General features: G+C 38.8%; 2 protein-coding genes across 2 annotated transcripts; both read right to left on the bottom strand.

The window, feature by feature from the left end:
- Positions 1–1,211: 1,211 nt before the first annotated feature.
- LOC149145267 (uncharacterized) lies at positions 1,212–4,679 on the bottom strand. The gene has a single exon (XM_089452391.1). The coding sequence runs from the start codon at positions 4,677–4,679 to the stop codon at positions 1,212–1,214; it is 3,468 nt and encodes a 1,155-aa protein (XP_089308517.1).
- Positions 4,680–4,820: 141 nt separating this feature from the next.
- Positions 4,821–5,336, bottom strand: LOC149145266 (uncharacterized). The gene has a single exon (XM_089452390.1). It carries the CDS (start codon positions 5,334–5,336, stop codon positions 4,821–4,823), a length of 516 nt encoding a protein of 171 aa, XP_089308516.1.
- Between the last annotated feature and the right edge of the window lie 11,827 nt (positions 5,337–17,163).

Below are 17,163 nucleotides of genomic sequence, written 5' to 3'. Positions count from 1 at the left end.
ATCAAAAAGCATAACAGTTCCCTATCTACATTTTGTCTCTTAATGACTAGTCTCAGATACATAACAAAACTGCCATACAGACTGGTTCACTACAGCTTATCACAAAATTCAAAAAAATAACTGGGTAAGACATTCAGTCTACCATGATTTCTTGCTTGATTTCCTCCTCACGCTTCGCTTTGGTAAGTTCCTTCAGCATGCTGCGAATTTCCTCTATTTTGTTGTCCTGCTTCTGTATCATGAGCTGCAGACTGGTCATCTCTTTCTTCATGTCCGACAAACCTTGGGCTATCTCTGTTATCTCAACAGCGACCTGCTCCATTGCTCTGGCTAACAAATGTTTCATCACCCAATACATGTGTAATGCCTGTTTATATAGCGTTAGGCGCCCTCTCGTATTCCCGGGATCCGGAAGCAGGGTGTTCCACTCCTCCATTTCTGGATCGGAGGGTTCGTCCAGAACTCTGTTTTCCAGCGCGTCTATAATCCTCCTGATGTCTTCGTTGGTCTCTTTGCCGTAAGCTCTCTCCGCCTCCTGCGCAGCCTGCCCAATGGAGCGACGACCCCTCTTCTGCTGGTTCGAGGCCGGAGTCTTCGTCTCACAGTGGTCTACCTGCCATGATCTTCCACGTCCCCTACGCCTCCTTCCTTTTCCTCTTTTTGCCGGTCTGCCCCTGTTATTGCTTCTGCTGCTTTGCCCTACTTCAAAGGTCACCCTCGCCCTGCATTCCTCCTCCCCTATCTCCATTTCCCTTTCTCCGGAATTATCAGTTTCCTCCGCTGTTTGCTCCTGCTCTCTCCGGGTATTCCTCCTTTCTCCCTCCTTCACCTGCCTTTCCCTTCTTCCTCCCTCTGCCATATCGTTTTGACGTCGTTTAAGTCTATGATCCGAGTCTCTCTGCCAAACTCCTCTGTCCTTCGCCACCTTCCCAGGTTTCCAATTATCTGTCGTTCTACCTGCTTCGGTTCTTAAATGAATACCGCCACCTAGCCCCTGTTGCAGCAGATGATCGCCGCCGATCCTTTCACCTGCCATTTCCATGATTCGATCTGCTCCTCGTCTTGGTATGCGTACTCCTCTGCAAGCCGTCGCCGTTAACCTGATAATGATAGCCTTGATGTGTGGCGTGTGCTGGCCAAGTCCATATCTCATCACTGCCTTGAACTGGCCGTATTTCTCCACCCCGATCGGGGAAAGTGTGTTATCATGATCACAACTGCATTGCTTCATTATTATCCTGTTTGGTGATTCGGTTTAAGTGTTCCCATCTTGTCGTGGCCAGCTGAGGTGTCCATATGGTATCCACTTTTCCTTCCGGTTCGTTGCACCCCCAATTTGCCAGATAATCTGCTGGTCTGTTACCTTCTCTTCTTACATGATGAATGACCTTATACTCGATACGTTTCAATGATTCTTCTAGGTCCTGGATGAGGCCCGCCGTCCTCCAGCTCTTAGCCACCTGTTCCCATGACTTACCATGATTTAGTTTTCTGATTGTCTCTATTACCAAATTTGAGTCCCCTTCTATTTCTAATTTCATGTATCCATTTCTTATTGCGATCCTGATTCCTTGATATGCCGCCATGAATTCGGCTTCGTTGTTACTCATTATACCTCCTCTGTCTGCATAGATCCATCTGGTTTGACCTTGGCTGTCTCTGAAGATCCCTCCATATCCAGCCGGTCCTGGATTTCCTTTCGATGCTCCGTCAAAGTTAAGTTTGATGAAGCCTTCCTGGGGACGAATGAAAATAGCTGGGCTTTGGTTTTTTATACCCTGAGTTTTTTGATGATGAGGGATAACCATCTCGGGTTCCAGGTTTAGCTTTCTTAGGATATGGTTCTCTTCCTCCGAAGTTTTCCAGTCTTCCTGGTCCCACGTTTCCGATAGTATTGTTTCTCTTATTTGGTTCTGAGTTCTTTTCCATAAATCCTCAGGTGTAGATATCTTACCTTGAAAAATCCTTCTATTTCTCTCTTTCCAAATGTTCCATATATTGAACCCCACTACCAGGTTCCATGCTCTCCTGATCACCGGGCTTTGAAATTGTCCCTTCCCCCATTGAAAGAGAGTTTGAATTATATCCATGGGATTTCGGTTTGACTTTCCAAAGAGGCCTCTAGTTTCATCCCATTGAAGTTGAGCTACCATGCAACCATTTAGGATGTGTTCCTGATCTTCTACATTTTGATTACATAAGCTGCATCTTGGTGGTCCTGAGAACCCTCTTTTCTGTATTTGATCCCATGTAAGTATGCATCTTCTGCCTACTAGCCATGCAAACATAGTGACCTTTGGCCACCACTTATTCTTCCATAATTGTTTCCAGTCTTGTGTTCGAGCTTCCTGTGCTTGCTTGGATTTTATGGTGTAAGCTTCTTTGATTGAGAAAGTTCCTTTTGTGTTTCTGCCCCATCTGAGGATATCTGGTCCATCTCTGTTTTTAATCCTTCGTGATTCCAACTCCTTTATTATCCTGGATTTTAGTTCCTCCTCGATGTTATTGTCCCATTCTCTCCACACCTCAATTTCTCCTCCTTCCTTCCAGTAGTCTTTGACTAGGGTTAAGCCTTTAGCCCTGGCTTCCCTGTAGATATTTTGTAGCTCCTGGATTTCCATCATTCTTCCCCTCTGTTGCCAGGCTTCCTCCCAGAATTTTGCTGTCCTTCCATTTCTTATTTCCCAAAAAGCATGTCCATTTATGATATCTCTGTTCTGACATGCCAGCTCCCATATCACAGATCCTCTTGGCATTTCTTCCTTCCTCATAATTTCTTCGGCTGCTATGGGCATGTTATATTTTGATGTCCATATTTCCTTCCATAGATCTTTGCCTCCTTTCATCCACCTCCACCAAAGTTTTGCTGCTAGGACTTGGTTTAAGGTATAAGGATCTCTTAGCCCTAACCCCCCTTCCTCCTTTGTTTTTGTTAAGCTGTTCCATGAACTTAGGGCCCATTTCTTCTGCTGTTTTGGGCCTCCCCATAGGAATTTCCTGTAAATTTCAATCATTTTAGTGCAAACTCCTTTCGGGATTGCCATAACCGATAAGGGATAGATAGGGATTGATTGCAATGTCGATTTAAGAAGCACCACCCTAGCTGCTATATTCAGGGTCCGAAAAGACCAGTTTTCTAGTCTGCTCTTAAGTTTCTCTATAATGGGTTGCCAGTTGGCTATCCTTAGCGAGCTTATATCGAGCATGGTTCCTAGGTATTTGGTGGGCAGTTCTCCCTTTCTGAACCCCAAGATTCTTGTTAGGTGGGTTTTAACTGTTTCAGGTGAGTTGAAAATAAAGGCGCTCGATTTATCCTTATTTATTTCAGTTCCTGAAGCTTCCATGAATACCTCCAGGATCTCCTTTACCTTTTTGACTTCTCTCAGTGATACCTTGCAGAATATCATGATATCATCTACGAACTGTTGGTGAGTAACTGGGATGTTGTTTCCCCATAGGCGCAGCCCTTTAATTTTCCTTTCTCTTAGCTCTTTCTTAAAATACCTTCCCAGCCCTTCAGCTGCTATTATGAACAAGAAAGGAGACAGAGGGTCTCCTTGGCGTAGACCTCTTGAAGCATTAAAGGTTGCAGTTGGTGTACCATTTAGAAGTATGGAGAAGTTCGGCGTGGATATCATGCTAAGTATCCAATTCACCCATCTGTTACAAAACCCATAGGCTTGAAGAATGGCTTCCAGATACTTCCAGTTCATTCTGTCGTATGCTTTTGACAGGTCCAGCTTGATCATCATGCCTGGTTCCTTTTTTTGTTTTAAGGTATGTATAACTTCTTGAGAAACTACCAGGCCATCTAAGATTTGCCTCCCTTCCACGAACCCTGTTTGTTCTGGGGATATTATGTTAGGCAAGATTGGTTTGAGTCTTTTGACCATTAAGGTGGCTATAATCTTATAAATAACGTTACAAAGGGCAATCGGCCGGAAGCCTTCTGCTGATTCTGAATGGGCTGTTTTGGGGATGAGAGTTAATAGAGTGGAGTTTAATCCAGGCCATACCTTTTGATGTATGCGCGCTTCCTCCACCACTTCTAGGATTTCTTCTCCTATGAAATGCCAGCAAGCTTGGTAAAACTCCGCTGTATATCCATCAGGGCCTGGGGCTTTGTTTCTTTTCAAGCCCTTCACTATTTCCTCCACTTCCTCTAGGGTTGCCCTCCTCATCAAGGCTAAATTTTGGTCTCTGGTTACAAGCTTGGGAATTTCCTTACTAATCCTGTCTATGGCCTCTGTTCTATTTCTCTGGGGTTCAGTGAGTAAATCTTTGAAGTGATTTACCAAATCCTGTTCCATTTCCTCGTGCTGGATTATGCGCTGGCCTTCCTTATTTTTAATTGAGAAGATCCTATTCCTCTGTCTGTGCTGAATCATAGCCTTATGAAAGAACTTTGTGTTTCTCTCTCCTTCTCTGAGCCACTGAACTCTGGACTTTTGTTTCCATAAGATTTCTTCCTGTTTCCTTCGCTCTTCTAATTGGCTTATTACAATGCCTTCTTCTCTGCTTCTCTCCTCATTTCTGCCCTCCAGTATATCCTTCTGTTGCAGTTCACTCATTTTCTGTTCTAAGCGCTGCTGCTCTTTGAGGATGTCCCCGAATTCCTCTTTGTTCCATTTTTTTATTCTCCCTTTAAGCTCTTTCAATTTGAGTTGAAAGGTTTGCATCTTGCTTCTTCCACTTTGTCTGCTTTTAGTCCACCATTCTTCTATTTTCGGTAGAAACTTCTGGTCTCTGAGCCAAAAGGCTTCAAACCTAAACGACCTTCTTTTGGGGCTCTGCTTGAGGTCTATCTCCAACTTTATTGGCTAGTGGTCTGAGCCTACTACTGGTAGGATCATGGCTTCTATGAACACATCTTTCATCATGATTTGTTCTGAGATAAGGAATCTATCCAATCTTGAGGCTATTTGATTTGTCCCTCCTCTGCGATTATTCCATGTATGGGTACCATTTATTGTCTGGATATCCACCAGTCTTTGTTCTGTTATCATATCTCTGAACGCTTCCATATCTGAATCTATCCTTCTCAGTCCTCCCCTCTTTTCTTCTAAGGTCTTAATCATATTAAAATCGCCCCCTATAATCCATGGCTTCTCTGGGATAAGTCTTCTCATTGCTTTTAGATTTTGCAGGAATCCTTTTCGTTCTGTTGGTGTATGTGGTCCATACACTCCTGTTAAGACTGCGCATTCCGATGATCCTATTACCTTGAATGTTCCTGAGAGGATTCGTGGGAGGCTTATCCAATTTTCAAATTGTATTTCCTCCGGGTTCCATATGATTGCCAATCCTCCTGCGCTACCTGTTGCATCCTGTCCCATTAATTCATATCTGGTGTTGCCCCTGCTCATTATTTCTTTCATTCTTTCTGTACTAATCTTTGTTTCTTGGACTATCATTATACTTGGTTTATCTCTTTTTAATCTATCTTTCAGGTATCTTTGTTTACCTCTACTGTTGAGGCCTCTGATGTTCCAACTTGTAATAATCATTTTAACAGTTTTGGTGGTAGTTGGAATACCTCTGATAGAGGTATGACCCTTCCGGAGTTCACCAACATCTCTCCTACCTCCTGAATTGTCTCGCTCATTGTTCGTCTGCCCCTCTTTCTTCCTCCTTTGCCAGAGCTGCTCATTCCTATGTTCTGATTTCCTTGTAGTTCTATCGGTTCCATTTTGTTTGCTGTTGTTACCCCTACTTTTTCTTTATATTTTTGGAAGGCTTCTTTATATATTTGCTTTTGCTCCTCCGGGATGAATCTTTCATCTAGCAACCTCCATTCATGTAACAGCTTCCTCATTATGCGTTCCTCTTCCCCTCCTTTATCTTTTTGTGAGTCTATCTCCATTTGTATTTGTTCATTTGGCTGTTCCCCTTTTTCCTCTGCCTCCCCATGTTCTGTACCCTTTTGTTCTGATATTTTTTTTCCTGATTCTTTTGAGTTTTCCATAGTCTCTTCCTCACTGTCTTCTTTTTCCCCCATCTCAATCTCTTCTTCCTGGAGGACTTTGAATTTGTTTTGTGTTTCCAGGGTAATATTCTCCTTTGGCTGTTGTCGTTGTGGTTTACTAAACCCTGCTTTCTTTTTCTGTTGTACTTCTTTAAAACCCTCTTCCCCCTGTTCCAGTTCCTCTGTTATTATTCTCTCCTCTTCTCTCTTCTCCTTAACATCCTCTGTTCTGTTTAATGGACATTGTCTGAAAAGATGCCCATATTCATGACATCGTCTGCATCGAAAAGGTATGTGTTCGTAATCCACTGGTTGTTGCCAGATCTCGTCATGATATTCCAACTCAATGAAGTCTGGGAGAGGTTCAGTTATATTCATATACACACATATTCTGGCGTATGATGTGTATCTTCCTCTTTTTGTGGATTCTGCAACTTTCACAAAAGACCCTATTGTATTCCCTATGCCTTCTAAAATTTCTGGGTCCCAAAACTCCATTGGAAGCCCGAAGAGTCTTATCCAGACCGGGGCTGCTAGCATTTTCTCTTTATCTGGGTTGTAGCAATCTACCCAGTGCCGCATAAATAGGCCTACATTGTTCATGAAGTAGGGTCCCCCCTCGAAAATCCTTTCCTTATCTTCTATGTTAGAGAATATCACTGTAAAAAACCTTTCGCTCCTAGTTTTAGTTCCACATGCCCCTTTGGTTTCCATCTCTGTTGTATCCATTTAGATAAGTCTTTCTCTGACGGCCAGAACCCTACAAATTTACATATTAATGCATAGTCTTTCATGTAACTCCTATATTCTTCAAGTTTGTTGCTTGGTATTACGAACCTGGGTTTCTTCGAAGCTCTGGGAAGACATTTACCTCGCAGTCCCGTCTGCCAGTTTGCTCCGCCAGCTGAGTTTTCTCCATTGTTTAGCTTCATTCCATTCCGCATACGCTCCTTACTTGCCTCCCCCATTTCCATGCTCTTGTAGGAGGGGATCTCTCCCCTCCCCCTGTTTGTTTCCATTAGGCCCCTCAGCGCTTACTCTTCCTTTCGTTTCCTCTTGCTACGTTTTGGGAATCCCTGATTTGAGATTTTTCAGTTAAAACTGCACTCCCTGCTCGCCTTCCTTGCTTCAGGATCGCATACAGGACGATTTGTTCAGTTCTTCACCGCCTCTGAAACCCTCATCCACCGAAACCCTAGCCCCCATCGATGATATTTTTCACATGTGAGAGAATATTGCCATAAAAAATCAGAAGGTTAAAAATTATAAACCCATAATATGTACCAACAGTAAGACAGGTCTTCAAATGAAGCAACTTCTAGAAGATATGACTATCACACCTTAGAGAACGTTGCAAGGAGTGAAGGATGACAAACTAGTCAAATTAATACTGTCATGTGAAGCCAGGGGAATTGTCATTGGACGAAATGTGCTTAGAATTTCAAAAGTAAGTTTGTTGAATTATTTTTACTTTTTCTTAGATTATAATTTTATTTTAAATATAACATATTGTTGTTGGTGGTATTTTTTATACATATCACTATGTTAACATTTTTTACTTTATTTATTCAGTCATAAGATTTATATGAAAATAAGAGAACATATGATTAAAATGTTGAATGAAGGAGTTGGAATGATGTTGTACGCAACTACTCATAATCAAGTTCTACAACAACACTTAAAGATTTTTATCTTGCATTCGAAAATGTATGTTTTTACATTCATTTTATTCATATGTAAAAAAAAAATTATGTTATTACTTGTACCTATATTTGTTTATTTCATTAAATATGTCAAAGAAGGATGTGAGTGGAGTACCAAATACTTTCAAAAGCTTCACTGAAAAAATTAAGTTGGAAAGGTTGAGAAAGTAGTGTCTTAGGAATGTTGAACTTGATTCTACTCTTACTCATTTCATTTGGAATAGGTTGGACACTATCCAATATAAAATAATACAAGGTTATTGTGAAGACATTGCAAAACTCATACCTAAAAGGGAATATGCCTTGGCTATTGCAAACATTCCTCATGGTTTCAATTTCCCAGACATTAGATATGGTATTGAGCCTTATAATTATCAAGCTTTTAATAAAGTGGTTACGGACTTTTAAGAAGTCATAACATCACCACTTTTGAGACTGGTGACATCTCATTCAGACACACAATTTGCAAAGTTATTAACAAGCTTCAAGGGAAAAACAAACTCGAGGATGCAACTTACATGGTAAGACATTGAAATTTTATGTTTGATTAATGTTTAAAAAAATTATGTACAAGTTAATTGAACTTTTACTCTGTCATGTTACAACAAAAAGTCAAATCTTATTTCTTCTGGAGATCATCCAAATAGAATGATTGTGAGTTCATCCATGTTGAATTTTGGACAAAAGATGATAGTTATAAGTCTATTATTCTTAATCAAGTAGATGGAAAGAGTGGCATAGCCAAGTACAAGTCCATGATGTCGTCATAAGAAAGTTAACATATGAGGATAAAGATGCAAAAGGAGAGATAGTTAACATTTATAAAAAACTGCAAGAATTGATTAACTATCTTATGGATTTATGTTCAAATGAACAAGATTGGGTTTTGGCTTTATTTCAAGTTCAGGTATATTTTATTATATAAAATTGAATTTTAATATTTTCTTTTTTCAATTTTATGTGTTTATACTAATTTACTTATTTTTTTTGTGCTTGATGATTAGGTACAACACTAGCATGTTGCCTACAAAAAGGAAGAAATTCCGTTGCGATTGAAAAAGACCCACTACAATGCAATTTTATTCAACAAATAATTAATGCTCTTCAAGTTATTCCAGATGCAATACGAGAAGTTGGTTTGAAGAAATGAGATTTTAATGAATCACGTGTGGCAAAAAATACAAAGGAACCTCAACCACTGTTATATGGAATGATTGGAAAATGACACTTTCGGAGATTTGCAAACATGAAAGATCCATTAGGAGAGGAAAATGAGGAAACTCAAGTAGAAAATATTGTGGAAGAAAAAAATAATGAAGTTGTAGAAGATGATGAACAAGGATTATATGATATTGTTGATGACCTTTAAGTTATGCTTGCAAGTCAAACTCAATTTTGAGAGATATTTATTAGTTTTACTTGTAATGTTTTGACTTTGAGATTTTATGAGAAGAATGAGCATTTGATTATTGTTGTTATATGTTCAATATTTGTATTATCTGATTTTCATTTTAATTTTTCTGTGAATCGTTTTTTAATTTTTTAAACTATGATTACTATTATTTTTTAACATAAATTAATAAAAAATGCTATTCTTTAAAGTTATTTTTGTTAGGATTTTCCCATAAAAATCGTTCATTGATATGTCATTTTTGAAAAATATCTCAAAATGTGTACTTTTTTCATTATATTTATACTGAAAATGTGTATTTTTTTGTCAAATGTTTAAAATTATTGTTTTTTAAGTGACAATTATTTGATGTGCATTGAAATATTAATTAATATTACATAAACATATAGAAAATATTAACTTTAAAATATTGATAATTTTTTTTTCAACTATGCAAAAAAATTAAGATTTCATTACAAATTTTTTTGAAAGGAAAATTAAAAACACACAAATACATAAATACACTTAAAAAAATATCTTTGGGAAGAAGAAGACATTAAAAAATTTAAAGTGTCAAAAACCAATCCTCTAAAAAAAAGGAGTTGATGCTGCATCAACACTTTTTAAAATCATCATGAAAATCACTCACATTTAAAAAAAATGTTCATACTTGATATATAAAAAAATTTAAAGTGCCAAAATTATGCTAAAAAAAGGTGTATTCTGAATCACCACTTTTTAAAATCAGGTGACTTTTTTCTACCTCAAAAAAACAGGTACTAGGTAATTTCCTCATTTGATCAGCAACTATGTTTATTGAGAATGTGTTGTAGTTGCTATTATTGATGTCACATCCTCGTGGATTATTCCGCTGGATATTAGACAAAGATCCCTTGTTACATTGGTTGTAATGATTGTCACATCTTTGTGGACTATTCTGCTTGATGTTGTACGGATCCTTCTTGTTTATGTGTCTCTACTAGGGTGATACTACTACCTCTCTCTTAGAGGCTCACTTCTCCTCCCCTCCATAGTGAAAAAAATTTGACACACATGCAACCAAACACTCACAAGACACACCCCCTTGCTTTTCGAAGGAACATTTACTCTCCTCTCTCTTGTTGATAGTTAGATCTAAGGCATATCTTTAAGATAGCCGACAATCGAGCCATATTCCAGATGGGGCTCCTATCCCAAAAAACGTGAGGTCTAATTGGGATCACATATCGGGGAGACCCCCTGAATGTTGGTGGGTCCAACACAATCATCAGTTGGTCAAGCCCACATCCTTCAGGAAGCTTTGTGAATAGTTTCTCCATTTCAGGTTTTAATTGCTTATCCACTGGACTATTTTCTCATGGGCTTGGCATTCTTGTTCATGGGAAATATGGCATAAAGGTCTCTTAGGCTTATAACCATCTTCGACATTTCTAGCCTATTAGCTTTGGTTAGTAACGCATTGCCTCAAGTTTAATTACATGAAGGTACCTCTGGGTTACCTGTTTCCAATTTTGTCATTCTCAATAGAAATGTTTCAGAAGGAAACCCCTCTAAGATAGGCCCATATCTCACCGCTTAGAGTTTCAATTCGTGTTTCATAGACTGGTCTAGGGCTTGTTAGGTGCATCTTCTCTTATTCTCATATCCTCTCCCTTTGGTGGTTTAAATAATAATTTGGTCCAACCGAGGTCTATTTATTCTAAGATGATAGGAGAATTGGAAATCAAGGTAATCCAGGACAGTGTATTTCCTATCCAAAACTACACCAATTGGATCTGTGCCCTTAATCTCTTGCATGCTCTGCCAACTTTGTCGACCCTTTTCTGCGTCAACTCTCGGAAAGGTTTGTTCCATCTCTCCATTTTGATGTTTGTTCTCGTGACTTGCTCTTGTACTCCAATATGAAAGCAAACACTTCCTCTAACTCTTCTTCAGTAGCAAGCCCCTATTCTCACTGTTTATATGCACATGAAGCCCTCCAGAAGGAAGATTATGATTTGCAGGTTAAGTTATGCCAATTATATCACTCTCAAATTGATCAGGTGAACAAAATCATGTCTGTTAAACATTAGATATTGCAATTGGAAGACAGAGTGGGCATGATAAAGTAATTAATTATGGACTTCAAGCTCAACAAGGACAACAATTCAGGTCAAAATCGGCTTTCGGAGGAGCTAGGAAAAATAGACATCGATCTCAATAGGCCTGCTTCTGAAAACAATTAATGGGCATGATGGCTTGCTACAGATGCCTTATAACGTATTTTGGTTCTATTGTAGTTTTGCAAGTTGTGAAACGTGGCATCTATTTGTAATAGGTCCTGTTAGGGTTTCTTTTTGTCAATTTAAATATGGGTCAGAAATACAAAATGGAATGTAATCTCTCGCGTATTTGTTGACTTATTTTTGTTTAAAAAAAATTGTGATATTTTTTAAACTAAAACTTAATACTTTACAAAACTTACGATATAACAAGATTCCTAACCATGGATATTCAACCCATTATACCATGGATATTATTAAGTTGTAAATAGGTTTTGTTACAATACCATGAGTGGGGACCATGACTTATCAATACCACTTGCCCAAAAACCACAACTCATTTTAAAATCAAAATATTTTATAATTTTTTTAAAATAAAAAATAAAAGCAGAACGGTATGGGGGAGATGTTGTAGTGGTGTAAATATTTGTAAACATTTACATGTAGGCTCAGTTAAAAAATAATAAAAGGTTACAAGTAATTTCCCAAAGAGAAACTTTAGAGCTTAGTATATAGAGATCTTGTAATGTCCTGTAAACATTTTGACGTGGTCAAAATAAGCTAAAAAATAAATAAATTAAAAAAAAAAAAAATATATATATATATATATATATATATATATATATATATATATATATATATTTTAAAGCTTGGTAGGACTACCTCTTCATCATGTCCAACTTCTCAACCCGAACAGGGGGATAGCACAAGATTGAACCCAAGACTTTCGGTTCGGTGAGACTTCATTCCATGACCCTAAGCAGACAAAAACAAATTAAAATTAAAAAATAAAATAAAATAAAATAAAAATTAACAATAAAACATTGTAAGTGATTGAAGACTTCCACAATTATTCATATTTTTGTTGGAGATTTCCGGAATAGAATTGTGTAATGTTTTTGATCCATCCAATGTTTCAGATGGTTACTCTATACATCATCAGAGACCAAAGAGCTTTCTGAATAAAAGGATGCTAAAGAGATAGGAGAAAATGAACTAGGTTTCTGTTGGGTTAAAAGTAATTTTTTTATTATAAATAATTAATAAGTTAAATTATATATATATATATATATATATATTATGCGACCAAATTCACATTTGAAAATTAAATAACTTAAAAACTTAAAATAAGAATTAGTTAAAAGTTAATGGTTAAAAAATAATAAATAACAAAATGAAAATGGAAAAGAATTAATAATATTTATTAATTGAAAATAAGAATTAGGAATTAAAATATGAATTAATTAAAATAAGAATTAAAAGAATTGAAAATAAGAATTAATTAATAAAAAGGGGGTTAGCAGATATTATTATTATTATTAATTAAATAATTTAAAATAGCAATAATAATTAGCTAAATGGATCAAATTCCAAATTAAAATAAAATAAAAAAAGTTAAAATAAAAATTAAATTTTAATAGTTAAAAGTAAGAGAAATATAAAAATTAATAATAAATAATGAGAATTAAGAGTTCTAGATGAGGGTGTCCTATCATCGCAACAGGTGGTTACCATTGGAGTGTGGAGCTAGATTGGCCTCCACGCGTAGCGTGAACATCATAAAGGCTATTGGGACCTGGGCTTTTCCCACGAGTGTTACTAATGTGCAACAAAGGTAGGAGGGTGCCCATTTGCAGCTGTTGGACGATGAGGAGGGAGTGCTGGGTGCGGGAGAGCAGTGAGGTATTGGCATCCTGGCTCAGGTGAAGGCTTGGGGCGACGATGCAGGACGTGTTCAGTGCAGGTGGGTATGCAGGGGACTGGAACCTACAAGCACTCTAGTCATGGGATCCAAGAGAGAACTGGAATAGTTGTCGCGATGAGAATTATAGTCCTGGGGTTGGAGAGTGTGGGTGGTGGGATTTCGCTTCCCCTACCTCACTCTGGGTCTACTTTAGGAACGAGATTGCTCCTTTGGAGAGGCAGTGTGGCGGAGAATTTGGGTCGTGGCTCTTCCCCTAGAGCAGCTTGTCCACTTTAGAGACTGGTAGTGCGCCCCCCAGCTTGCCAGCAGATAGTGGGAGGGGTACGGGAATTGCACCATGCATAAAGTGAACCCTGACGTCGGGGAGGTAAGCAGTGTATTTTTTTGTTTGGTCCATATTAGGCTTGTGTGGTGGGTTGCACAGGGCAACCAGGTTCATCCTCGCGGTGGTGCAACTGGCGGAGGAGGGGTCGACTATATGTCGAGACAGAGAGGTTGCGCTTGCAGAGGGGGAGTTGCTCACCGTATGGAAAACCGTCTGCCGCAAGATGTGCCCAGTTCAGGCTCGGAGTCGATCGAGAGTTTCCACTCTGATGTTGAGGCAACCATGTCCCTAGGTCACTCCTCGGGTCGCGTAGAGGCCCTGACCACCCTGGACTCCATTGCAGCACAATTGAACAATCTCCATCTGAGCATGGAGACTTTGAGGGAACAACATTACGATGACTAAAATGAACTGGTGGCCTACATCAACGACCTCCAACACATGCAGAATGAACTCTTGGACTCCATAGATGGCCTTCGACGACAACTCCGACGAACAAATGACCACCTTCGTGCATTGGAGACGTGGGTGGAGCATATTGATTACCACACACATCAGCGGACAATGTTCTTTGCAACCCCGCCACCGTTTCCCCCCAAACCACCCACATAATGTGTAATTCTAGAAAATTATCTTCTTGTGCTACTTTTGGTTCAAAAATAACCAATGAGATAGGTTGTCTTGGCTTCTTCACAGGCTCAATCTTGTCTAGAGCAGAACTCTTGTTGGTTCTCAAGCCTGTTATTTTGCCTAATATGGCAACAATGATGTACTCAGATAATCTATTGATATATTTTGTTTTTGAAAATTTGATAATATAATGTAGCTTTTTGACTGAAAAAAAAAAAGAATTAAGAATTAAAAAAAGTTAATCAAAATAAAAACAAAAATACTAATTAAACATAAAAAAAAATAAAAATAAAAATTAGTAAAAATAATAATTACATGATTTTTTTTTTTTTTTTGAATAAGATTAATCTATTAACATAAAGAGAGTAAAATTACAGCGAGACCGAAGTCAAAACATTGCCCTGAAGAGAGGCCAAGATGTCAGGATAAACATAGAGTGAGGCTACCCCATTTCAGGGAGCTCAGTCTTGGACCGTTTACAAAGTTTACAAAATTCAAAAAAGCGCTGAAATTCCATATACCCATTTGAACTGAAACATGCCCAGTAGTATGAGTCGCCAGTCGAGCTATCATGATAAACAAAAAGCAAGCTAAACATCAGGAGGTTCTTCAACAATCCAGCACCAACCTGCCTCAGGCGTGTCCTCTTCTAGAGTTGCTGCTGGGTTGGAAGAACCAGGGTTGGCCGGCTCCATTACCACAGTCGGAGCGCTGCTAGCTGGATTAGCAGGAACCTGCAAAGATGCGCTACCAATCCCCAACTGGATGCTCGAAGCCCGGGCCTTCCTGGTGAGAACTAGGCTCTCCCTCTTGGGCTTCCTCATGAAATATCACCGAGATGTGCGTGATGATCCTTGGACGGTTCAGAGCGCTGCAAAAGGTGAATAGCGCAGAGCCATAGGAGGGGCACCCTCTTCCACTTCGAGTGCGAGGATAATGCCCAACAGAGAAATCGCTTGAAGGGGAAGGCGACTCGGTGGACGGGTTGGAAGGCACCCGTCTGAGCTGACCACGTCGAGACCTCATGCGATGGTGACGACGAGGCATTGGGACAACCGAAGCAGCGGTATGGGAGCGAGGCGGGGCAGCAATGATGACCAAACCAGCGGAAATCGAAACAACAAAGACCAGGCCCACGGAAATCAGGAATACGATAGTTCGCAAGCCTGGTGCCTAGGTTAAAAAACAACAGGAAGATGGAGGAAGCTCTACTGTAGGGTTGGAGCTCAGATTCAGAGCTGCCTCCCCGTTCAAACCACCAGAAGCAGCAGGGAGGATGAGACCCACAAAAGTGATGCAGACATCCGAGCTCCGTCCAGACCTTGGATGGTTCTGCAAGTGAATCGATGAAATTTGCTTCCCCTGCATCTCACAACTGAACCTTAAAATATCAATCGCTTTCAGGTATCGAGATTCATCCATCATAATCGCTGCAATGAATTGAGCCGAGCCGGAGCGTGCGGGCGCATAAACCAGGGTGCCAGACAGGGATGGAGTTTCAGAATCATTTGACAGCGAGCAGATGAACTCTGCGTGAACCATATTCCAAGTGCTATCATTTATGAGTTTATTCATTATGTTGTATTGGGTGGGCAGGTGTCGAGCCTCCTCGCGCCACCTCTGTCCCATCCCAGGTGATAGCTGTTTAAATACCTGCATTCGGGGAATTACATAATAAAAATTAAAATTAATTAATAATAAAATTAAAATTAAAAAACAAAAATAAAAATAAGAATAAGGATTTGTTAAAAAAATAAAACTACAATTAAAAGTTAAAATATTTAACATAAATTAAAAATTAAAATTAATTAAATAAAATAAAAATTAAAAATTAAATCAATGGAGATTAAAAATTCATTTAGTGATTATTTAGAATTTTGATATTGTTAAAACAATATTATATTATTACAAAATGAACCCCGTTAGATCAAAGGTGGAAGGGTCCAGTAAATTAACATGGTATTAGGAAAATAAGAAATAATAAGGGACAATAGGAAAGGAGGAAAGGAGTTATAGTTACCAGAACAATTTAATTAAAAGAATAAGAAAGTTCAAAGGGAAAGAGGGTAACTAACTTATTATTTTAATTAAAATGTTCTAGTAACGGCAACCAACCCCTTTATTCATAATTCCTTTCCTATTGTCCTTCATTATTTCTTTCTTTTTTTTCTTAATGTTAGGTTAATTAACATAATTAGCTTTCGCGGGGTTAATTTTATAATAATATAATATGGTTTTAACAAAATCAAATTTCTAATTAATTCTTAAATGAATTTTTAATCTCTATTTATTTAATTTTAATTTTTATATTATTTAATTTTAACTTTTATTTTTAATTAATTTTAATTTATGTAAAATTTATTATTCTTCAGTTGAAATTTTCATTATTTCACAATTTTTTTTTTTAATTTTAATTTTAATATTAACAAATTACCCTGTGGTCCCAAATTTTTTATGTAATCTTAATCAGAAAAATTTCTTCACTAAACATTATGATCACAAAATTTACATTTACAAGAAAATTTACATTTAGAAGAAAGAATATATAATAATAATAATAATAATATTTTTCTATTCCCCGGATGCGGGTGCCACGGGCGAGGAAATGGGACCGCCACCTGGTCACCATGGGCGGTACCAAGTTTAAGTTGGGCATTCACTGCGAGCAGCCGTCGGGGACTGCAAGCGTGGGTGCTGTGGAGGGAAGGGACGGCAATTTAATGCCTGGTCCGGATTATAGCCTTGGTTGCTGTGTGCAGTTATGGCGGGCGAGGGCCGAGACGTTGCAGAGAAGCATAAATACAATGCAGGTAAGGAATATTTTGCTGTGGATCATTTACAGTGGGGGGAATTGGGATTTTGGTTGTCAGTTTCCGGAGGTCTGGCTCAAGGCGCCCCTGTTGCACTTGGATTTGGGAGCAAGCCTGCTAGCGTGGGCGACGGGTGTGTGTCTGTTCACCCTGCTCCGTTTCGCTATCTGGTATCCAAGACCACCATGGTCAAGCTCCGGCAACGCCTCATCAGCCGTCGAGGCTCAGGTAGAGGCGGAACTTCGCGCCCATCCGTCGACAATGTCTCTTCTCGCTGTTGCCGCTGTTTATGTCACCGAGTTGAAGAAGCTAATCCCTTGCAATCGCGCCAATTCATGGATGCTGGCAATTCTGAAGCGGGTTCCAATCCTCTC

Source organism: Pinus tabuliformis, chromosome X (genome assembly GCF_031772625.1).
Source record: "Pinus tabuliformis cultivar Carrire ecotype Pingquan chromosome X, CPIR1, whole genome shotgun sequence".
NCBI lineage: Eukaryota > Viridiplantae > Streptophyta > Pinopsida > Pinales > Pinaceae > Pinus > Pinus tabuliformis.
Note: the sequence above shows the minus strand (reverse complement) of the source record. Positions and strands in the feature narration are given on the sequence as shown.

What these genes read in the sequence shown, in the direction of transcription:
- LOC149145267 (XM_089452391.1), bottom strand. Translation starts at nt 4,679, where the DNA reads ATGCAAACCTTTCAACTCAAATTGAAAGAGCTTAAAGGGAGAATAAAA.
- LOC149145266 (XM_089452390.1), bottom strand. Translation starts at nt 5,336, where the DNA reads ATGGGACAGGATGCAACAGGTAGCGCAGGAGGATTGGCAATCATATGG.